The sequence below is a fragment of the Exophiala oligosperma genome (genome assembly GCF_000835515.1).
Source record: "Exophiala oligosperma strain CBS 72588 unplaced genomic scaffold supercont1.1, whole genome shotgun sequence".
NCBI lineage: Eukaryota > Fungi > Ascomycota > Eurotiomycetes > Chaetothyriales > Herpotrichiellaceae > Exophiala > Exophiala oligosperma.
This window is the reverse complement of record NW_015622818.1, coordinates 4,224,892-4,246,738: the sequence shown is the minus strand read 5'-3', so window position 1 is coordinate 4,246,738 and position 21,847 is coordinate 4,224,892. Positions and strand designations below refer to the sequence as shown.

General features: G+C 52.5%; 7 protein-coding genes across 8 annotated transcripts; 2 read left to right on the top strand and 5 right to left on the bottom strand.

Annotated features, from left to right (window-relative positions):
• Window positions 1-514: 514 nt before the first annotated feature.
• On the bottom strand, window positions 515-2,491 carry PV06_01447 (cystathionine beta-lyase). The gene is made up of 2 exons (XM_016402052.1): window positions 2,105-2,491; window positions 515-2,052 (listed from the first exon to the last, which is right to left on the bottom strand). The coding sequence occupies exons 1-2, from the start codon at window positions 2,321-2,323 to the stop codon at window positions 877-879; spliced, it is 1,395 nt and encodes a 464-aa protein (XP_016269105.1). The 5' UTR covers window positions 2,324-2,491; the 3' UTR covers window positions 515-876.
• A 2,685-nt stretch (window positions 2,492-5,176) lies between these two features.
• Window positions 5,177-8,646, top strand: PV06_01446 (uncharacterized protein). The gene is made up of 2 exons (XM_016402051.1): window positions 5,177-6,012; window positions 6,069-8,646. The coding sequence occupies exon 2, from the start codon at window positions 6,089-6,091 to the stop codon at window positions 8,225-8,227; it is 2,139 nt and encodes a 712-aa protein (XP_016269104.1). The 5' UTR covers window positions 5,177-6,012; window positions 6,069-6,088; the 3' UTR covers window positions 8,228-8,646.
• A 653-nt stretch (window positions 8,647-9,299) lies between these two features.
• On the bottom strand, window positions 9,300-10,445 carry PV06_01445 (uncharacterized protein; the record flags this gene model as incomplete). Its single annotated transcript, XM_016402050.1, has 1 exon — window positions 9,300-10,445. One exon carries the CDS (start codon window positions 10,443-10,445, stop codon window positions 9,300-9,302), a length of 1,146 nt encoding a protein of 381 aa, XP_016269103.1.
• A 521-nt stretch (window positions 10,446-10,966) lies between these two features.
• PV06_01444 (uncharacterized protein) lies at window positions 10,967-13,457 on the bottom strand. The gene has a single exon (XM_016402049.1). The coding sequence runs from the start codon at window positions 13,155-13,157 to the stop codon at window positions 11,304-11,306; it is 1,854 nt and encodes a 617-aa protein (XP_016269102.1). The 5' UTR covers window positions 13,158-13,457; the 3' UTR covers window positions 10,967-11,303.
• A 192-nt stretch (window positions 13,458-13,649) lies between these two features.
• PV06_01443 lies at window positions 13,650-17,694 on the bottom strand. Of its 2 annotated transcripts, XM_016402047.1 has the most exons (10): window positions 17,388-17,694; window positions 17,306-17,328; window positions 16,958-16,977; window positions 16,861-16,886; window positions 16,713-16,811; window positions 15,926-16,644; window positions 15,796-15,868; window positions 15,317-15,745; window positions 15,086-15,268; window positions 13,650-15,036 (listed from the first exon to the last, which is right to left on the bottom strand). In XM_016402047.1, exons 1-10 carry the CDS (start codon window positions 17,522-17,524, stop codon window positions 14,037-14,039), a joined length of 2,709 nt encoding a protein of 902 aa, XP_016269100.1. In that variant the 5' UTR covers window positions 17,525-17,694; the 3' UTR covers window positions 13,650-14,036. The 2 variants fall into 2 exon arrangements, with proteins under 2 accessions (XP_016269100.1, XP_016269101.1); XM_016402048.1 differs by lacking the exons at window positions 17,306-17,328; window positions 17,388-17,694 and having other exon boundaries at window positions 15,926-16,811; window positions 16,861-17,015.
• Window positions 17,695-17,901: 207 nt separating this feature from the next.
• Window positions 17,902-19,514, bottom strand: PV06_01442 (uncharacterized protein). The gene is made up of 2 exons (XM_016402046.1): window positions 19,366-19,514; window positions 17,902-19,316 (listed from the first exon to the last, which is right to left on the bottom strand). The coding sequence occupies exons 1-2, from the start codon at window positions 19,462-19,464 to the stop codon at window positions 18,162-18,164; spliced, it is 1,254 nt and encodes a 417-aa protein (XP_016269099.1). The 5' UTR covers window positions 19,465-19,514; the 3' UTR covers window positions 17,902-18,161.
• A 178-nt stretch (window positions 19,515-19,692) lies between these two features.
• On the top strand, window positions 19,693-21,828 carry PV06_01441 (uncharacterized protein). The gene is made up of 2 exons (XM_016402045.1): window positions 19,693-20,991; window positions 21,043-21,828. The coding sequence occupies exons 1-2, from the start codon at window positions 19,728-19,730 to the stop codon at window positions 21,264-21,266; spliced, it is 1,488 nt and encodes a 495-aa protein (XP_016269098.1). The 5' UTR covers window positions 19,693-19,727; the 3' UTR covers window positions 21,267-21,828.
• The last annotated feature ends 19 nt before the right edge of the window (window positions 21,829-21,847 follow it).

Here is a 21,847-nt window from a genome sequence, read left to right as displayed (position 1 = left end):
ATAGTATTTGAGGGAACACTGAACGACTCTAGAAAGGCTACCTACCTGAGGATGCCATTGGCCTCAAAGCCACTGACAAAGTGGCACGACGCAATAATGATCATGTGGCTTCGTCCAGGTCTTTCAATCCCAACGAAGAGCGTTGAGTTTCTTGTCTCCCCATCTTTGGCTGCGCGCCATTTGGATAGAAAGAATTTCCTAAAAAAGAATACTACTTCAGTTTGATCAACCCTATGGCTGATGGAGATAGTACGTTGTCCACCTCGATTGACGCATGGCGAGGAGGTACGAACAAGGATCTCCTGCTCCCACGGGAACTGATCAGACAAGGGGGATTTCGGAGACTACTACTGTTGACATCGATTCTTTAAAATCTCTTCCAATTCGATGCCACGACGGCGAGCCGGCCATTCAACTGAGAGACGATTTCGGCTTCCGTGAGGCTTGTTGGTCCGAGATCCGGTCCGTCTTTTACGGAGGCAACATTTCTATCGCGACGTATCCAGTCATGTTCGTTGCCAGGGCATCCTCGATACCGAAACGTCCTTGATCCGAACAACGGACTTTGGCACCTGAATGGATTGACCAAGAGAATGGTAAACGATATAGAGAAAAGAGTCAGTTGGCAAACAAATACGTATTCACATTTTCCCAGAGCTAAACATTTCTCAAACTGAAACCCGCCAACACCATGTGCGAAACTTTTCCTGGCTCCTCAGTCAAGGATGATTTCCTTTTCCTTTTCTTTTCTTTCTTTTCTGTACATTGCTGGGCCAGGAGGTATTCCCACTTCCATGGTCCATCGGCCTCCTCCAAAGCAACGAGATTTATTGAGATCAGGAGCTTCCGGGCCTTTCGATGGACGCAGGTCTTCCATCAGGGTTCGTTTTCGGCTGCCGCGTCTGCAGCAAGCTGTTCGCCTTCTTCAGGGTGTCGGGCGCCGACAGTGGCGTTCTTTGCGTAGATTCCATCCAAGGTTACGTTCATTGCGCCCGACTGAACCAAGGCACTCCGTAGATCATCAAGGAGATCCTCCCCATCCTCAATACCAACACACAGCCGGATGAGGTCTTCAGGGACACCCCGATCCGCACGAGTCTTCGCATCGATACTCGCGTGACTCATGCGGCAAGGCATACTGATCAGAGAGTTAACACAGCCAAAGCTCACACTAATGGCCCACAGCTTGGCCGACTCAACGATCCTCTCAGACAATTGGATGTCACCGGTCTCGAAGGAAAGAACAGCTCCAGGGCCGCGGGCCATGGAGTTGAACAGACCATACTGAGGATGGCTCTGAAGTCCAGGGTAGCGGACCTTAAAGCCAGCCGACTCGAGGAACCGGGCGATCAACATGGCGTTGCCCTGCTGTGCATCCATGCGAACTTTCAGCGTCTTGATTCCTCTCATCAACAGCCAACAATCGAACGGCGCCAGGCCACAACCCGATGCATTGATCGTGAAATATAGCTTTTCTCCCAGTGCTTCATCGCTGACGGCAATGACACCAGCCATGAGATCGTGATGGCCAGACAGATATTTGGTCCCAGACTCGTAAACAATGTCCGCACCCAACTCTAGGGGATTTTGAAGATATGGCGATAACATGGTGTTGTCCACGCTGACAACGCAGGCCGGGTTGGCGGCATGTGCCATGTTTGATATTGTGGGTATGTCCACGATCTTGATCAGTGGGTTCGTGGGTGTTTCGAGAAGGACCATGGCAGTCTTGGAGCTCAAGACTTCCTGTACTTTTTCAGGTGTCGTGGTGTCGACGTGATGCACGATGATACCGCCATGGGTGGACAAATATTTTAGCAGTCTGTGTGTGCCTCCATACAAGTCATCTCCCGTCACGACTTCATCACCTGGTCGCAGCTGGCGGGTTATCACATCGAGGGCCCCCATCCCAGAAGAGACGACAAGAGCTCGCTTCGCGCGCATGATTTTGGCGAGGTGTTTCTCGAGGTGGGTGCGGGTCGGATTACCACTGCGGGTGTAATCGTAGTCGGAGGCGCCGCCCGTCGCAGATGTCTGCTTGAATGTTGCAGACTGCATCATGAAATCAGTTGAGGCAATATGAGAAGAGAGCTTGTATACTGACCTGGTAGATTGGGACGCTACTGGCATTATACTGGTCATTACCTTCGGAGTAGACCAGCTGGGTTGCGATGGCATAATTCCGGCTTCCCCTTGGACTGGAAGGGGCTGGCGATGGTGGCAGATCATGGCCGTCCAGGTCAACTTGAGCGAAAGCCTTGTTCAAGGTGCTGAGTTTGGGATTCTTCAATGGCGGTGTAGAGGAGGAACCTGACTCAGACATGGTGGTGGCGGGGAAAAGGTGGTGGAGGGATGAGCTCGAAGACCTGGAGCGTAGATATCAAGATGTTCAGGGACATATGAGGACTATCAGGTCGGATTGAGGGACTCTGATAGAGCCAGAAGTGTATCACAAAGGCGTGGACAAGTGAGCAACGATTGAGAACAGTCACAGTGGGAAAAAGCAGTCAAGTTCTAGAGAGGGCGAAGAAGCCGCAGACGGTGGAATTGTGGAGCGCTAGAGCAATGACGCGATCGGCTAGAAGAGCTTTTTCCCCGACTTCATTCCGCACGGTACTTGAAGAGCTCATATCCGTATCAATCTATACGGAGTACACAAGTACAACCTTGTCTGGGGTAAAGCAGTTGAAGCTACTCGACACCCGGTACGGACACTCTAAGTTTGTTCATGGATCCTGCACTGTCGGAAGAATTCCTGGGGTTTTCAGATGCGCAGCCTACAACTAACGAGCACGTCTTCCCTGCACCTCATTATCCCATATTGCTTAGCGCTATAAGGGTCGAGTGTCAGGCACTTACCAGGTAGGCACGAGGTGTCCGATCTATCGCAATATCTCGCCCAGTCAATATGGCGTCTCAGCCTCTCAAGTTCTCTTGGCCCAACAAACGAGCAATCTTTCCACTATTATCAACTGGAAATTGATAAAGAGCTGCACTTTGGAGATCGGAACGGCGCCAACATAGAATAACCACTTGGAGAGAGTCTTCGTGATTCGTAGAGGGTTGAATCCTACAATAAGGGTCACAGCCGTTAAGATCCTCCTCACCGATCCTTCGAAATTTCCGAGTGTGTGGTCAATGCTAGGCCTTCAGGTACGAGAAATATCAGATATTCGACAACGGCAATCACAAGCGACGATCAATATGCGATGTGCTGTTCCCCTCTCACTTCGTGCGTAGAAGTATCACAGGCTCAAGATCTGACTTTGCGATTCACTGCCATGTGAGTTTAGTACAAAACAATCCTCATTGTTTATCGTCTTGAAGCAAAAAACGCATTGGCAGTCTACAAAGTCCCGTACGAATCTTCTCAGTACTCAATACTCCGTACATCATCCTGCACCGAAGAAAAAGGCTAGTCGACATGTCAAGTCTCAACAAGTGCCACTAGCAAGGGATGTAGAGTCAACAATCAAAATGCAGAGCCCTGGCATGATTGAACCCCCATATGCGTAGTGTCAACAAAGATACCAAACAGTGGTGTACCCCGTAGTCATAATGATATTGATGGCCACAACAATAATTTTACTTCTTGGCCACGATATATCAATAGTGCTCGTGATAGTTGACGTACGAAAACTCCACGCATGCGATGCAAAAACATCTCAAGTGTCCATACTCAGACAGTATATGTTGTTGAACTGTATCAATGCATACGAGGATCCTTGTCGAAGTGCTCGTGGCTATCAAACGGTTGACGCACGAGTCCAATAGGGCTCAATGCACAGCATGTCATGGTATGATGTTTGATACGATGAAACGATGATGGCATTTGAACCCCTCCAAAACAACATCCATGCGCAGCAGGTGTACCTTCGCTGCCCAAGACCGCCTTGATCGACCAGGTCCGACCGCAAGTGAGTCTAGGGCGTGCCAGGACGTGAAAATCTCAACGTGTCAAGGTAAGGATCATAACTTGTGGCTTTTTTTGGTCTGCCCCTGGAATCAAAACACGCCGGTATGTCGGGAGTGGGGCCGATGCTGGCCTGTGGATGATGGGAGGTGCCTGTTTCCTTGTCCAACGAGGGTGGGACTTTATGCTCGTACAAGTGGCCGGACGCGAAGGGAGTACGGGATAGTAGATTGTAGAGAAAGGAAGAATCAGCTCTGGCGATGATTCCGTACATGCAGGAACAGGACAAATTATTGTGCAGCTCAGCCGCACAACAGGAGTACAACCTGTATCCGTATAACAACTCCAGATCTCCGGGCTTCTTAGGGACTGGCAAACGCTGGTATTGGCTCCTGCAAGACCTGCTAAAAGAAGTTGAACCAAGCGGCAGGGATGTAGGATTTCGTCCAATGCGGTGCTTCGCCCTAGATAGGCTGTTTCGCCAAGGGGGCTGGTCGACGCGCTGCTGGTCCTTGGGGCTCTGATCCTGAAATTGCCATGCGTTCTTCATGGGCCGCCTTCTGACTGGAGGCCCTGGTACCACAAGGCCGCGTGTTCGACAAGTCCGGGCCAGAAAAGAACCAGCATTGGAGGTGCCGGAAAGTCAATCGACTTATGAACAGGGTACAGCGTCCGACGGTTCTGCAGGGCAAAACCATACATACTCTGGTTGCAATCGGACGCACCCAGTGTTTCGTGGAATGTCTCATACCCAAAAAAACCCTCAGTGTTTGCTGACCTCTGAGCCCTGGCCACCGACATTCTTGCCATGTTCACTGTTCGTCGCGTCCGACTGACACAACAACTTCTCATCAAGATGGCCATAGCATCGCACCAGCGCCGAGAAGCGACAAGCATCACAGTGAGATTGGGAGTAAAATTAGCTGGGTCAGTAGCACTGGGGTTGGTGTGTTTACAACATGGGCGTCCAGGGGCATGTCAGGTAATTTGAAAGTATGACGGTAATTTTGGTTAGACTGGTGACAGTTAGTCTGACAAGTGCAGCGCGTCGATGAGCCCAAGGATCACTGTAAACGGGCTGATCTGTATCTATCCTGGGCTAGTGTGTATTCTAGCGCGGTAATTTACGCCGTAATGGACTCGACCGGTCCGTCATTTGCGGCCTGCGCCTTTGTCTCGCCAAAGAGACGGTAGTACCGTGTAGCACCAGCACCGGCGAGCACTTGTGCCTGCAGACTGAGCCACGCCATTTCCTCCTTTTGACGGCCTCCGACCCTGCAACTTCAATGAACCTGTTGTTGATCTGATGCATCGCACACACTCTCTCCTCCTCCTCCTCCTCCTCCTACCGACCTACACTCACCTCGTCGTCCTTGCCATCGACCTTCGATGATCCGTCAACGTCGCCGTGGTCGCTGTCTCTCGTTTTGCGACCGATAACCCTTTCCTACGACTAGTCGAATCCCCCTTTGGACTCAGCGCTTCTGCTTCTCAAGCCATCCTTTGTTCAAGACTTGCCAGCACCGTCAAGACAGTGCTCGCGTTCGCTCATTCAACCTCGACAAAGTCTGCCCTTTTTTCCACTCGGTCGACCACGTTCTTTCGAACTTGTTCCCTCTTCGATCACTCATTTATTTGTGGCCAATCTCAACCATCCTAGAAGCGGTCTCTCTGCGCGCTCACGCCGGCCGCACATTATACACCTGCAATCCTTGGTTGTTGTCTTTGTCTCTTCAAACAATTGGCTGGACCAACTACCTGGAGGGAACGCAAAAGCCACGGTCTTTGTTGGTTATTCTCGGACAAATATAGCTCAAAGACGGTCGACTCTTATGCTACGGCTTTCCTAGACCAACAGTCTCAACTTTCCACGGACCGATACAAAGAGGGCTTTGCGAGGAGGAACCTTTGCTACTGAGAGAAACCTACCGATTTAATTTGGATCTCGTCAGGACGCGATTCTCACCCACGAGAAGTTGACATCCTGCTCCCTCTCAAAAGCTTAGCCGACTGGATTTCTTTTTGAGGATCTTTGGGTCCTAGCCACTCATTTACACAACAAGCTCTCACTGCATACACTCGTTTTATCAAAGCCTGAAGTGAGTCCTGGACCCCCCTTTTGTTGCTGGAGTGGTACTGACCAAGGAAATTGCAGTATATTCTAGAATCTACATCATGAAGTTCTCCTCGATTACCGTTTTGTCTGCGATCCTCGCAGGCACCCTCGCCGAGGCTGTCCCTGCGTCTGACCCACGGCGAACCGACCTGAAGCCCAGGTACTACTTTCCTCGGGTCGTGAAGAGAGAAATCCTGGGTTTGAATCTGACTTCGTCTGATTCAACCGATTCATCTGATTCATCGAGTACGACTTCGACCGCTACGGGCATTGATGGTGTTTTCTCCAACGCGTTCTCTGGATTGAATTCCATCATCTCAAGCGACTCGACATCAAGCGTTCCTACGAATTCGGACGCCAGCACGACTGACCCATCCACCAACCTACCGGGACCCGCGATAACAGGGACAGGTCCACTGTCGTTCCCGGCCACCAGCACCGACTCGTCCGACAGCACAGCCTCTGCAACGGGCAGTGACCCCACGATCACAAGCTCCAGCAGCAATGGTTTCGGTATTACTCTTGGACTCGGCTCGATCATTACCACAAGCAGCGATTCGTCCACTGCAACGAGTACTGACTCGGCCCTCGAGTCCGCAAGTTCCGCTGCGACGTCCATTCTTTCGCTCGCGAGTTCTCTCGAATCTGCGGCATCTACGGCTGCCAGCTCAGACCTGGCTTCAATTTCTTCAGCTTTGTCGTCTGCTGCGTCCGTAGCTTCCTCGATCGCCTCTGATGTCAGTTCAGACGATTCGGCCATTACGTCGACGCCAACATCTAACTTCTTCTCCGACATCACGACGACCCCCACGAATATTATCACCACACCCACGGGCGGATTCGGGATCACTACAACACCGTCGACTACGACCGATGGCCCGACGATTATTGACACCGGGTCTACTACACCGACCACAACGCCGACAACCACACCCACCGACGTAGGAATCACAACACCACCCACAACCACGCCAACAGGGCCAACTTCACCTCCGCCAGACAACAACTCGACGACACCCACCACCACTCCGAGTATTACGGACACCCCCCCTACTACAACCCCAACAATTACTCCCACTCCCGAGCCTGGAAATTCTACCACCACTCCTGAAGTGACGCCTACCACTCCAACCGAGACGCCAACCGAGACGCCAACCGAGACTCCGACGCTGGAGCCAACTTTGACGCCGATTGCCAACACGACCACCAGTATCCCGCCGTTGACTACGTCGGTGCCCCTGACCAATACGCTCAAACCCACAGGCACGGATTCGGCCACCGCTCTGACGCCCGAGTCTAGCATCATCTCGGCTACATTCGTCGCTCCGAGTACCAAGTCGACCTCGTCTAGTAGCGCCGTCATCCCAACCTCGCTACCTGGCTTCATCCAACCGCCCGGAGGAGCAAACACTGCGCCAGCAAACACCACTCTAATCCAAATTGGTTTCGACTATGGTCTCAACTACGCTTTTGTGGTGTCATCTCAGACAGCCATCCAGCAGATATTCTCGTATCTCCCACCCGGTCTCGGTCGTGGTATGAACCAAAATGCCAGTGACGTGGTCATGCAATATCTTCAACCATACAACACGTTGGACAGTCTCGACTACATCACCACGCTAGCATTGGCCTACATCCCTTCGGAACATGTCAACACACTCTCGGTGAATCTCTTGAACCCGAACTCGGATCTCTACAACAACCCCAACCCGTCCATTTCCACTTTGATGGGCATGATCGATTCATCAATTCCTCTCCTGCCTGGGTCTGCCATGCAAGGTGGAGGCACGCCTATCAATTCGGCAAACAGCGCTGCTACTACCTCCGGCAGTGGCGAGTCCAACGGTGGTGCACCTGGATCTGGTGACAGCGGTGGTAGCTCTTCTGTGCGTCCGTCCTCGGTGGGTATCGCAGTCGGCGCGGTCGCCGGTGCAGCCGTCTATGGGGCTGCCATGTTCCTGGTCGCGCGCAGGTACAAGAAGAAGAAGTCGGGACACCAGAGATCGAGCAGTGTGCAATCGGGTCAGAACCGAGCTGGAGAACAATCCAACCTTATGGTTGCGGGCGGCCGTGGTAGCTACGGTACACGATTTGGCGGTCGAACATCTCAAAACAGTGACCGAAGTGGTTCCAACCGGAGTGGACGAACGTACATTAGTCCGCCCGTCATGGCCGAGAACAGTTTGGGTTGGAACTGAGAGATGTTTTGATGCGTCGAAAGATGTTGTACAGGGATGAAGATCCGTCATGCCCGTCTACGATATACCTCCACCTTTATTCACATAGTTATCCTTTTTTTTCCTTTTCGTTTCTTTTTCCTTGGACTTGTTCTTTTGCAAAGAGGAAGTCGGAGCGGTGAGTTGGAGAGTTCTCACCATTTTTGTAGCGTTATGTGGCGCAAGACATCAAAAAAAAGCATGAGTGAGAGATGGGGAGAGGTGGAAGAGAAGGACGAGGAGGAAGGGGGAGAGCGGTGTATTTAGATGTACTTGGTGATGGTGCAGATTTATAGTACAAGATAGTTGGTTTGCATATGATGAGCAAGCAATTTAGCAATTACCTAGAATGTTCCGAGTATGAAGTAGTAATATTGTAGTAACATGATTCTGAAAACGTGATTCGACACATTCTTTTTGAACTCCTTCTACGGAGTACACGTATATTGTACTTTTTTTTGGACAGCCAGATTGATTATCCGCTAAAACAAGGGATGTGTGTGTTTCGTGGTGGCGAGAGAGGTATGGAGTATGATTTCTGTAAATTTATATTCGGGGATTTCATTGTACAAAAACTCGCTTCTTGTTGTCAGTCTCACAACCGCCCAACCAAACCACTCTTTGAGAGAGTTGTCTCTACACTACTTACTCTACACGAGTATACAATCAAACTACTTGGACTCTACACCCCATCATTCGTGTGATAATAACCAAGAGTCGCTCGGCTACTCCGTACGTCAAACAATCATCATCATCATCATCTTTCCAAACATCAATCATGAGGAAAAGAAATCTGTCCGAGGTAAAGAGGGTAGGTAGATATGACCTTGTCCGTGCCAGTCGACATAAACATTACCACTCGTACTATCTGCTGACATGAAAAGCCAGCCATTATTGCTAGGCCCTCTCCTTGTTGACTTATGTCCGGGGTCTCCGTCTCGTCTCTATTGATAAAAACCATTACCGCCCAATACACGACCCATTGACTCTAATGACTTTTGTACTCCACAAGTCAATGCCGTCTGGACCCCCCCCCTCCCCCCAACCCCTCTCCTCAAAGCCCATGCTTGGCCAAAAAGTCAAACGAGACTTGAAATCCCGCCGTGGCGTTGTTGTGCATCGGCAAGGCGTGGCCCGTGTCGGGTTGCAGGTCGATCTGGATGTCGGAGGCGTTGGGGAAGATCTTGTACTGCTGAGGGACGCTGTACAGACCTCTGCAGTCCCCGCCGCAGATGTAAAAGTCCTTTTCCGCCAACATGTAATGGATGGGGCCCTTGAACGGACCCGTGGCCCCCAGCAACTCGTACCCGCTGGTGATCTCGGCGACGGGGACGGCCTGCTTGAGCGAGTCGCCCAGGTCGAGCTGCGCCTGCGTGAAGTCGCCCGCGAAGAACAGGTTCTGGATCCCGACCTTTTCGCACAGGACGTAGCCGGGCGGCCTGTCGGGCGCGCGCCGGACGGCCCACGGCGCGTCCCCGACGGACCCGAGGTACCGGTTCAGGACGAACCCGGTGATGACGGCGCCCTCGGTGAGCTCCGGGTAGGTCGCGATGAAGGCCGTGGTGAGGAACGACCCGTAGCTGTGGCCGACGTGCACCGTCTTGTTGGGTGCGGCGCCGACGCCCGTCATCGAGGCCAGGGTCCCGTTGCGCGCCAGCGTGGTCAGCTCCCGGAGGATCTCGAGCTCCAGCGGCGCCTGGACCCCCGTGTAGGCGTCCGGGTGGTCCGACCGGCCCGCGCTCAGGCGGTCGTACGTGAGGATGGAGTACCCGGCGTCGAGCGCGGCGTCGACGTACGAGTGGCCCGGGGGGTCGGCGTCCCAGTATCGCCCGTCGTAGTGGGCCCCGTGCGAGGCGATCTGCAGCACGCCCCCGCCGCCCGCCGAGGGCGCGCACAGTCGGCCGTGGATGTTGTACGTCCCCGAGATGGTGATGTTCTCGAGCACCAGCTCGTTGCCCGGAGGGGCGCTCCAGGCGCTGCTCTCGATGGCCCACGCCGCCGCGTCGAGGTCGGTGTCGACCGTGCGAAGGTCGTACCTGGCCCCCGGCGCGCTGGCGGGGATCGCGACGTCGAACTCCTTGCACACGGACGACGACGCCGACGGACCTCGTGTCGTTGCGTGCGCCACCGGCGACGCCCACACCGAGCTCCTGTGGCGGTCGATGAGGAAAAGAATCGCCGCGGCGAGAAGTCCAGCCATGTCGATGTAGAAGCAGTGGTTGTTTCCGTATGGATTGTAATTGTGCAACTTGTCATTCGGGGAGGGTCGAAAGGGGAGGTTTTATATAGACCTGTGAAGCTCACACGCACAGCACATGGCGATGAGCTCATAGTGGTCCCGTCCACAGCCTCTTACTTGATGCAACTGCGTATCGTTTTGCGAGTACGAAGACACATGGCCGCATGAGTGCATTACATGCTGCCGTAGTGCAACGCTAGTGGGATGTCTTGTTATATTCGCTCTAGCTTCTTTCATGATTTAGGACTCTCTCGTGGGCTCTCACGGGGTGAAAAGTCTTGCGCAGCCTCGTAGGCATATAACTGTACGGAGTATATTTGCTGATGGAATGATCCAACGACTGCTTATGCGTATTCGCTTAAAGTGAGGTTGCATAGTGGTCTTAACAAGGCTGTGCGCCGAGGCTGAATTCCGCCCAATAAGAGTGCCGCATATCTTGACTTGGTCTTGGCCGCGGTCGAGGAATACGCATCCGATCAAGGCCCGAATACGCACCATCCTCACTGATGCACCGTGAGCTGAAATCTGATAATTGGAATACTTCTACAGTGATTTCACAGATGTCCCACTGCAAGCTGGTGCCCTTGGCATTCTCCATCGATATGCGTATACAGAGACGGAGGCAGGCACAAATCACACACTGCAATGAAAGGTCGTGTTGATTGAACGTTGGTAAGTATGTGGCATAGAATTTTGGCTCGGCCGAAACCACATTGCACTTCCATCATATGTATTGAAGTGTGACAAAACCAAGAGGCTGTATTCGGACGCAAAATGGATGGCCCGACTAGCACGAATCTGCAAAGACAATCATTCCTCCTAATCGCCCTTGTCCTTGGTCGGACTCGAAGTAGAGGCGTATGCATTCCTAACGCGGCCTCGGATTGGAAATCGCTCGTTCAGCAATGCTTCTTCTGTGGCTGTCGTGGTGTTAATCATAGTCGGGATTGTCGGCGTGGGAATATCCGACGTATCATCCATACTTCTTGTGCCGTCTTGCCCGCCGCCCCCCAATCCAGCAAGCTCAGTATTTGTTTCCAATTCTATCAGGTCACCCATCTTGTCTACCGCTGCGCCTCTTTCCCTCTTGACCCCTGCCATTTTCCTCACCCAGCCTTCGATCGCACCACCGACTTCGCCGAGACCAGAGCTGTTGGACCGTGAACTTCGGAGTGAATCTGTACTGGGGCGAGGTGTACCCCGTGGCGACGGTCTGAGGCTGAACCCGGTGCGAGGCATATCCTCGGGCAGAAGCAGATCTGGGAGATACTGTGCTAATTTGCGGTTGAGAGGATCTTCTGCCGGACCCGGACGCGACGTTTCTGTGCGAAGGCCGCGCAGAGTTCCCACTCCACCAGGCCCGCGAAGAGCATCGGCAAAAGAATTGCCTGTCCCACTCGATGAGCGTTGCCTCCCCGAAAGTCCTCGATCATTCATCTGTGGACGGCGCGCCGGTGACCCTGTCAACGACCCCGAAGTCTGTGCAGCATGTGTCGGAGGATGACGGAGCATGTCAAAAGAAGTCTTGGGCGTACAGTTCGATGATGCATCGGTGATTGTAGCGTTTGATTTCCGTCGAGCGCGTGGAAAGAAACCGAGGGCGCGTCTGGGTACACGCAGAACCTCGACAGGCTCTTTGAAGTTCGGAAGCAGCACCCAAGAATCATGCCTGAAGTCAATCTCTTCGGCATGAGAGGTGATGATCGACAGAGCTTCGGAGTTTAATGTGGAAGACGCGGCCGAATTTGATGGATTGGGCGACAAAGATTGACTCCCGTGAGACGCGTCCGCCGTTGGGATCGTTGGGTGGTTTTGCCCGGAGTCGAACAGGTCTTTTGTAAGATAGGGGCTGTCGACTTTCTTGCCTCTTGCTGTACAGCCTACTAACGGCACCAAGACATGCGTTCTGGTCTGGATATTATCGTTGGGCCAGAACCTGTTAATCTTGCGGAAAGGTTCGGCCTGGCAGTTGTACTTGATGATGACTCCGGCTAGAGTATCTCCTTTCTGTACTTTATGCAGGTAAACCAGATCATCTTCTCTCACGTCGTTCAGTGCAGAATCAGCCGCACCCGCATCCGAGTCCCTTCTCTTATATCGTCCTAAGCTGTCCCGGCTTTCAGACACACTTGCAAGTAGCAATGCTTCTCTCTTCTTCGCCTGGACCATGGCCTTCCTTTCTTCAATGGCTTCCTGTGCAGCGCTTGTTGAGGGCTCCTGGCTCGGGCCCCATTTTTGGGTAGATGTCTTGGTCCCATATAGTTTGTCTTGCTTCATCCACAGAGGCTTCTTGATTGCCCCATTGAACTTGGATCCTGACTGCTCGCCCCCCAATAACGTCGAGGCCAGCCCTTGTATAGATGACCATGGCTCCCACATGCCATTTCCCCCCGAGGGCGTCTGCGGTCCCGCGGGGGACCTCGTGTATGTGTTGCTAGATCGAGCATTCTGTCCTTTCTCCGCAGACTTGGAGCGACTCAGCGCGGCATTCGAGTCAGGAGATACTCCTCTATTGAGAGGACGTGGTGGGTATGTATTAGCGGAAGTCGAGATAGAGGTTGCGTCCGTGGCGTCATCGTCAACGTAGGATATCAGTCGAGAGGCACGAGGTCTTAGCGTGGAGGTGCTGCTGTTGGACGATGGATATAGGCCGGTATGGGAATTGTTGTTCATGGCTACTGGCCGTTATGCCACCACACACCATCGAGGGCTGACGACATGGGAGCGAAGAGCCAGACACTCGTGTGATGAGGAGGGGCGGCTGGAGCACCAGAAGCGTTCGGTAACCGTGGCTGTCTTGAGCATGAGACGATCGGTATCTGGGGCAGAAGGATTGAGCGTTGGAGGGGGCGGTTATCGAGGGAGACAAGGATCTACGGTAGTGAACAATACAGAATGCTCAGTCACCAGCAATGTACACGTTGAGCCGGAAGGACGAGGTGTGGTTCAGACACGATCAATGCGACATTGGCTGGGGAGGACTGTGCGGACACAGGAGAGTCCGATTTAGGCACGAGTACGGAGTAGGAATTCCTTAGTAAGTGACGGATAGGGACTTGCTTGGTCCCTGGAAACGTGGAGCAGGGGGCAGCTTTATCAGCCCACCACCTAAATAACGTGCCCGGGGACAGTAACTGGGTACCCAGTGAGAGCCCATCACCGCGTGCCTGTATCCACCACCAAAGCACCATGCAAAATGCACACATGCACTCGCATTGACATGCCAACCACCAACTCTTGCTAGCTTCCACCTCTCAGGGGCAATTTTCAAGGCCCAAATAATCAATCTGTCACTTTCTCAGTAATAAATACAGAGTATGTCGAAGTATGTGGATGATCCGTGCTGTCTGTCATAGTTCGTTTCTTCCCTTTATCTTGCGCGGCCCTGGACGAAGATGGCCGCGCCCATGTCTCTATTTAGGTGTTTTACAGACATTCTACAGTACGACACTGGGACAGCTGATGCCCGATCAGTGACATGACTTTCCGACAGAGCACCACATAACACCGCTGATCATTGACCGAATGCTAACTTTTGTACAACTTCGACCATCAAGTGCCATCCACCTGCATGCCGGCCATTTCCCCGTTGATACCGAAGAATTGGAACCAGTCTTCTACATTCAACGTCGTCGGGGCCACTGGAGCGTTTCCAATTGAACTCGTTGACCATCCGTCGCTATCGTGCATCTCCATCCCGGCACCCATCATGCCTTGCATCCCGGGTGGCCAGACTTGAGGCTGGCCGGACATGTCAAGCTGTGGCATTTGCTGACCTCCCATGGGCTGCTGCATCTGTAATTGAGGGTCAACCGCGTGGTTCAATATGGGACTGGCGAAGTTGGTAACGTCACCAATCGTCCCGTTAGGGAAAAGCTGATCGGGTTGAAAGTTCTCCCACAGTTGCTGTGAAATGTTGGGAGAATCTCTGGTCACCAGGAAGAGGTCCGGAGGAGTCGCGGGTATTGAGTAGCCATTGAAGGGTGAATTGGCCCTCGTAGGACCCCGGGAAGGGATTCGAGAAGCCCCTCGAGATCGAGAGGCTGGCAAGTGCTCTGATGGCAATGGAGGTGATCCGAGGAAGTTGTGATGTTGATGTTGAGGGATTTCTCGCGAAGGTGTTACCGCAGGAGTTTGTGGTCGCGAGCGCTCATAAGACATTTGTGGTGCAGGAGGACCAACGCTGAAACCCAGGTCGATGTCGTCGAATTTTCGTTTGGCCGGATTTGGGGCCAGTCCCAGATGTGAGGGAGCAGCTGTCGGTCCATTGGCGCTGCCGTTCGCATGGCCAGATACTCCAGTAGCTTGATTCATTTTGGCTCGCTGAGCTTTCTTGCCCGTCGCCTTCTGCAGTCTCTCCTCCAAGACCTTGTTCCCGAGGATTGATTCGAAGAGAGTATGGACCATCTTGGCTACCAGCCATACCTTGGACACTTCTTTTAGGGCATTCATGCACACGTTGATCCGTTCCTGGCTTGCCGCCACAACTGACGGCACCGATGAGCGCATCTGGTAGACATGCATGATCAGTGCAGAAAACAAGCTGTATACACTTGCACATTGTCAGTTATCCTGTTGCGTGTCAGGTGAAGACCACTCACATGAAAGCAGGCGTATATTTGACCTGGTCATGGGCGAGGAGGTTTTCCATTATAGATGTAATCATTCCAGCTGCCTGGAATGCAATCGTCCTTGACGGGTAAGCCATGTCCACGTTCTCATAGTCATTGGGTTTTGCTGTGGCAGGAGGCATGTGGGCTCGATGTAGTAGACATAGCGTAGTGCTGTAACGACCGTTAGGTACAGATTTCAAAGGGTTCGTCGAGACATACTAGTAATTTGAATGTAGCAACGCGGACCAAAAATGATGGCGGGAACGCTCCCAATATACTTCCCGCGGACAGTTCTGCAACCAGTCCGCCAGTGCCATATCACTGTGGGTGAGGTCAATGGCGTTGGTCCTTCGGGCCTTAGACGCCACCGAGTACTGCTGGGAGAGCACGAGACCCATGATCTCGCATAGCTTGACGTATTGCAGGAAGAACTGAACGTGGACCGGGTCCGGCTGGTATTCACTGCTCGGATCGCCTTCGTCTTCGATAAAATCCTCCTCGGTGATCATTTCGACGTCGGAGTCGTCAGTGTTGATCGACACAGGACGCCCCAGCGCCACCGCGACCGACCGGTCTCTCGTGAACAGCGACCACCACACTCTTTTCCACAAACGCTTGTCCTGTCGACTCAACTGCGAGCTCTCGACACTGCAATAGTCAGTCAGTTCGTTGCGGCACAAAATGTTCATGGGACTTACCTTCGATGCATGCCAGCTCCTTGTGCAACGACAATGGCCACCCTGGTCCAGTAAAAGACGTTTTTCGTCACATCTGCACCAATGTTAGACCGCGCATAGTCGGCTAAGTCGATCGACTCCCGGCCCTTACCTTCGGGGCCTTCCCAGTACCAGCCCATTAGCATCAAGGCCTGCACTATCGTAATGCGGTCATCTTCGTAGTTGGCGTCGTATAGTGCTTTTGCACGCTTGTAGAAAGTCATGGCAGCAGGCGTCGTTGAGCCCGTGGCGTCCATCAGCTGTGGGTTTGTGCAGACCCGAGAGCCGGCAAGGAGGATCGCTTGGAGGAGGAGCAACGAGGGAGGGTTCTTGGTGTCTTTGTACCTCTTCATGAATCGTGTTCTATTGATGACCGGCACAATGGGATGTACCCAACGAAAATAAGCTTCAACAAGCTCATCGCACAGGGTCCGCGGAGGAAGCAGGAATGCACCTCTCTGTTGCAGAATTTCAATTTCCATCTGGTCTGGCTCGGTCAAGCGCGCGCGAGCCCCTCTGATGTTCTCTGGTAATGGATAATGAACCACATCTGTATTACCGTGTCGGTCGTGGACTAGCAGGGATAGGTTTGAAGATTCTCCAAGATAGGCCACTCGTCCAGCTTCCTTGATCGGGGCACGAGCAAACTTGGGCTTCATGAATTGAGTCATGGTGCTATTATTGGCGGCTTGCTGGGCGGCCTGCGCCTCTGACATCTGTGTGGAGGGGATGCCATCGGGAGAGTTGAATCCTGCAGTCGGTCTAGATTGAGCAGGACGTGTCAAGCGAGGGTCTGTCGGCGTTGGTGGCGGCTGGGTATCACCGGCCTCGCTATGGTAGTTCCGTTACCTCGAAGATTTCCCAATGATGAAGAGGATTGTAGACTGTGAGAGACGTACCTCTCGTCATCCTTGGCCCGAGAGGTGCCAGCCCGCTTCCGCTTGGGCACAGGAATCCGGCATTCAATGGAAAACGCAACACAGTTGGTACAAGGGACACTGGGTAGGTCAGTAACATGAGCAGTGCAGCTTCTTCATATTGACTCACCCTAGAGAGGCAGCATCGCACCGCACCTATGATTTGGAGATTTAGAACTGCGAGGAGGACAACCACCCCAAGTAGCTGGTGCCAGTGCGCAACATACCTTGCGTGCGTGGCATGTTTCTGAAAATGCAATCGTTAGCGACTATTCAACAGCGATGACTTCTATTCGTTCTTTGATGGGTGTTGTATGCATATTGTATGGGCAATGAGGGCCGCAGCGTCCGCTGTGCCAGAGTGCCATCTCTGAACCGAGGTTCTCGGTATGTCGCGTCCGCCAAATGATGAGAAATAATAAATGAACATTGTCCAAAGTCACATTCCTCATATTTGTAGGAGTTGATGGGACAGTACGTAGTCTTTTCTGGAGAGGCCTCTTTCTTCGCATATCTCTTTCATATATTCCGCCTTTGCGACAAGGTAGGTTCGAGAGGAAGTGGAAAAAGCTTACCACAAGCCCGAGAAGCGCGCTGCCTATGGTTAAGTCAGTTGAGATGCCAAAGTGAGAAGGGTTTTAAGGACCAGATACATACCGTCTGAAGCTAGGATGTCCAGGAGTTTGGTTCGGAGGAGCTTTTGTTGCGCCTGACTGTTCGCCTCCCGACTGCGACTGTGTCTGGGATTGCGCAGACCCCGAGTCTGCTGGTGGGCTTTGATCGGCCATGACCATGAACAAATCTACCTTCAAGTCAAGGAATCCGGAAGTCAGGCTGGAGCGGGTCCGTTGGAAAGCAAGACTGGGTGTCCTGACAAGCACATGGAGTGCGCAAGCGACGTGAGGATGATTGAAGGAAGATGGGAAAATAGAACCACAGTTCCGTGAGCTTGTGTAGGCAAGGCGGTGTTCCAGCACAAGGTGTGTGTCAACGTACCGTGCCAACGACTATTGGCAGTGCTTTGCTCCGTACACCATAAGCCTCTCTCGGGGCTCTCTGGGCCCCTAGTGCGCCTAAATTGCTACGCTACTGTGCCTCCAATTGGTGTCAATCCGCCCGAGGCCGCCTAAAGTTGTGGGGGGTTGGAAAGTCTGGGGGAAGGATAATCGCTATTTTTCTGAAGGACACCAGCCACGCCCCAATTCTGAACAAGACTCCGGCAGCCTAGGCTTTTCGTTTGCTACCTTATGCACATTAATTATGTTCAGCATGTGCTACGGAGCTAGTTAGTGCCTCCCGCACTTTTTCGTATAGCTCTCGTATAGGTCCCGATCAGACCATGTCCCCGATAATGGTCGCCTGATCGCCCCGGAACTGCTTTACGATTTAAGAGGCGTCCTCTGATATATCTACCCAGGTATAAATTCCGTGCTATCGCTGAACTTCTTCCACTGTTTCTTCCATATCTGAATCGGCATGCGGAGAGGACGATGCTGTGCTCCATTCCCCGTCTCCATTACCGTCCTTGATCTCTTTGCTTGATTTCACTGTAGCAGTCCGCGAGAAGAAATCAGATGTTCGCAGGCCTCGAATCTCTCCAGCCTTCATGTTTTCGATGCGAGTGCCGTTCTGCCTCTGACGCTTTATCATCTCACGGACGGGCACCATGGCAGCCTCCCGACATGCTTCTTTGATATCACTTCCAGACATGCCGGACATCACTCTGGATAGATATTCCAGATCCAGATTCGCAGTGTCTATCTTTGTATCCCGCAAGATAATCTTCAGGATTTTCAATCGTTGAGAAGCGTTTGGTAATGAAACCGGGAACTTTTTTGGCATTCTTCGCAGGATCGCATCGTCGATGTCACCCATTCTGTTCGTGGCTCCTAGAATCAAGATGCGCTGAGGTCGTCCAGACGATGTGGCCGAAGCCAAGCCATCCCAATGTGTCATGAACTCTGCCTTGACCATGCCACTGGCCTCGTGTTCACCGCTGTGCCGTGTTCCTAAGACGGCGTCGATCTCGTCAATGAAAACAATTGCTGGTTCCAACTTGCGAGCAAGAGAAAAGACCGCATTGACAAGTTTGTTGGAATCACCAAACCATTTTTCGGTCAGAGTGGAGATATGCAGATTGATAAAACATGCGCCGCTTTCGTGAGCCAGTGCCTTTGCCAGCATGGTTTTACCGCATCCAGGTTGCCCATACAGTAGGACTCCAGAGGGAGCGGATAATAATGAGGAGGACGTTGCATAGAGATCTGGCATCGTCAAGGGATATATGACCGATTCTTTGAGCTCCTCGATTATATCGGTCATGCCTCCAATGTCCTCGAAAGATACTGGTATGTCCTCGGGAAAGACAAGGTCTTGTAATATGGCTTGCTCATACCGCGTCAGATCCAACTCCTCTGCTAAAGACTTTGGATGACGAGCGCTGGCCTCGGATCGCGAGCCGTGAGGTTGATCGAGTCTTCGTAAAATGGCTTCCGACTGCAGCCGCGTTCTCTCCTTAACTTCTGCTTCGGGGTCAAGATTCATCTGCTTCAGTATGTATTGAACTAGATAGAATCCTCCGATGGCCTGTTCAATTGTCAGTCATTTGAAGATTATAGCGGGATTGCTGGCTGACCATAGGAGCTGCGATGAGGAACTCCTGCAGCACACGATGCCACCAGACATTTGGGCCTCTGTCGGGGGCCATGCTGAGGATATTGATGGCAGAACGCATAGAGTTGAGCCCATGAGTTGTTGGAACGAGGAGTTGCAGCGGTCAACAATTTGCCATCAAAGTCGTCCATTGTATGGATAGGCGCAGGCTCGAACGATCAAACGGTCATTATGCGCCACCGTTGCCACTTTCAAGCTAGACTACTTTCGGACATATGTTGTTTGTTTTGTGTCGAGGATCCCCCAGTGTCGCGCGAAGCGCAATATCGAACTTCAATAACTTGGCTTCACTACTTCACACCAACGCGCTCTCTGCACATCAAGATGAAGGCTATCGCCGACCTGTTGGATTCAGATATCGAAGAAAGCGTCGTCTTTGCCGATGATCGATCGGATGTCTCCTCAGAAGGCGAGGAGGACGCGACCAACTCGGCACAGGCAAAGAAACGTCGCAAACGGCACAGAGTGACAATGCCTGCGAAAAAAATCAAACCAAACGAGCAACCCTCTGCGACCACACAGAGCAAAAAAGCAACATCAAAGCGGAAGAACCTAGCGCAGCGCAAGGCAGCGGGTGAGGGGGTCAACCAGCCCGGAGATGGCGATGCCCATGATTCTGATACAGAACAGCGCGCCCCTGAGCCAACGCAAAAGAAGCCGGGGGGTGCTGTTCAGGCCAAAACCAAAACCAAAAAACAGACTAGGGTGGTTCAAGAGCAATCGGGGACACACAAAAACAGCACGAAGACTGAGCCGTCTGGGAAAGAAGCACACGCGGAGGACGAAGCTGAAGCTCCTCGACCCTCAAAGAAAGCCACCGGTGCGCGGAAGCTGAAAGTCCTGAAGGAGAATATTGCTCCGGTCGTTGAATCGCGGGAAGACACGCTGGAAGAGATAGAGGAGTCTGAATTGTTGCCGCCTGAGCCTACGAGACCGCAGCCAGCTGCACGCAATCTGCCTCGGACAAGACAGGAGCCAGTGTATCAACGACGAACAGGTGGAACAGCAGCCACAGAAAGTTTCCGTCGCGAGTTGGGAGACATAACACGGCAGTTGGAAAACTCCGAGTTGAGATACCGCAATTTGAAAGAGCTCGGCATCACCGAAGCCATGGGAAAGATGGAGGCTTTGCGCCGAGAGCATGATGTGACGGTGCAGACATCGAATGATGTTATCAACTCCCTCAAAAGGTCACTCGCGGCGCAACCTCGTCTGGATCAAGAAGTCCAAAAGTTGAGGACAGAGCTGCAGAGCCGGGTGGACGAAGTAAGTGGGATGCAGCACGAAATCACCGCCTTGAACAACTCGCTCTCCACGGCCATGAACGAGGTCAAGGCCCTCCAGGCGAAATTGGCAGCTACAAGAGCCCCTTCAGTCGAGGCGACATCATCAAAGGCATCAGGAAGCGCCATGAAGGGCAAATCGCACGGCTCTGCAGCCATGGGCAATTCGGAAGCTGCACAAGCCGCTCAATATGCGCAGATGAAGGAGGATCTGTACAGCGATTTGACCGGACTCATTATCCGCAGTGTGAAGAAAGCGGATTCGGGCGATACCTTTGACTGCATTCAAACCGGCCAGAATGGTAGTAAGTGTAACCAAAAATCATCGATGCGAGTGTCTACTAACCTGCGTTCAGCTCTTCACTTCAAGCTATTCGTTCCTCAAGAGGGCGTAAGGGGAGCCAACTTTGAGGAGCCTGACATTCTGTACACGCCTCTGCTAGATGGCAACAGAGATCGCGACATGATTGAGATCATGCCTAGTTACTTAACCGAGGTCATCACGTTTTCGAGGCAGAACGCAGCCAAGTTTTATGGCCGGGTAGTAGACACCCTGACCAAGAGAAGGCCAGATGATTGAACGGCGTTGTTTGAAGAGGCGGTTTGCTTTGGTATCCAGGGAATCAGTCCAGCAGCATAGACGGGGAATACCCTGGGATGCCTCGGGATCAGGCTCGGGCTACAACAGACAACGTCTGCTTAGCCAGAAAGAAAAACCATCTCAGAGGTGGCGCTGGATCCGTCCGAAATGCTTCCTCGTTGCCTATTTCCCTCTCGAGGCCGCCTTTCAAACCTGATATCCTGGCAACGAATCTCTTACGGTGTTCATTGTACACGATCAGAGCCCCCGCAGCTCAGCAGCTCAGCAGTACGACATCAGGTATCAATCACCTCAGGGCTTCTCCTCAAAGTCTGCTGGTTTGGTGCTCTCGGAGGACAGTCAACCTTTCTATTTGCGATGAAAGATGCGGCGCTCATGAAGCAGACGACGGCGTTGGTCCGGGGGGGCTTTTTTTCTGCATGCCGTATATGACATAAGGCTCGCTCATGAATATTGTTGTACTTATAAATAGGTAACATGTCGCTACTCTGGGACGGCAACTTGTGGTGGAGTGTATCGCGGACAATCTGACGAAGGCCTTATCGTTATCTTATCCTTAT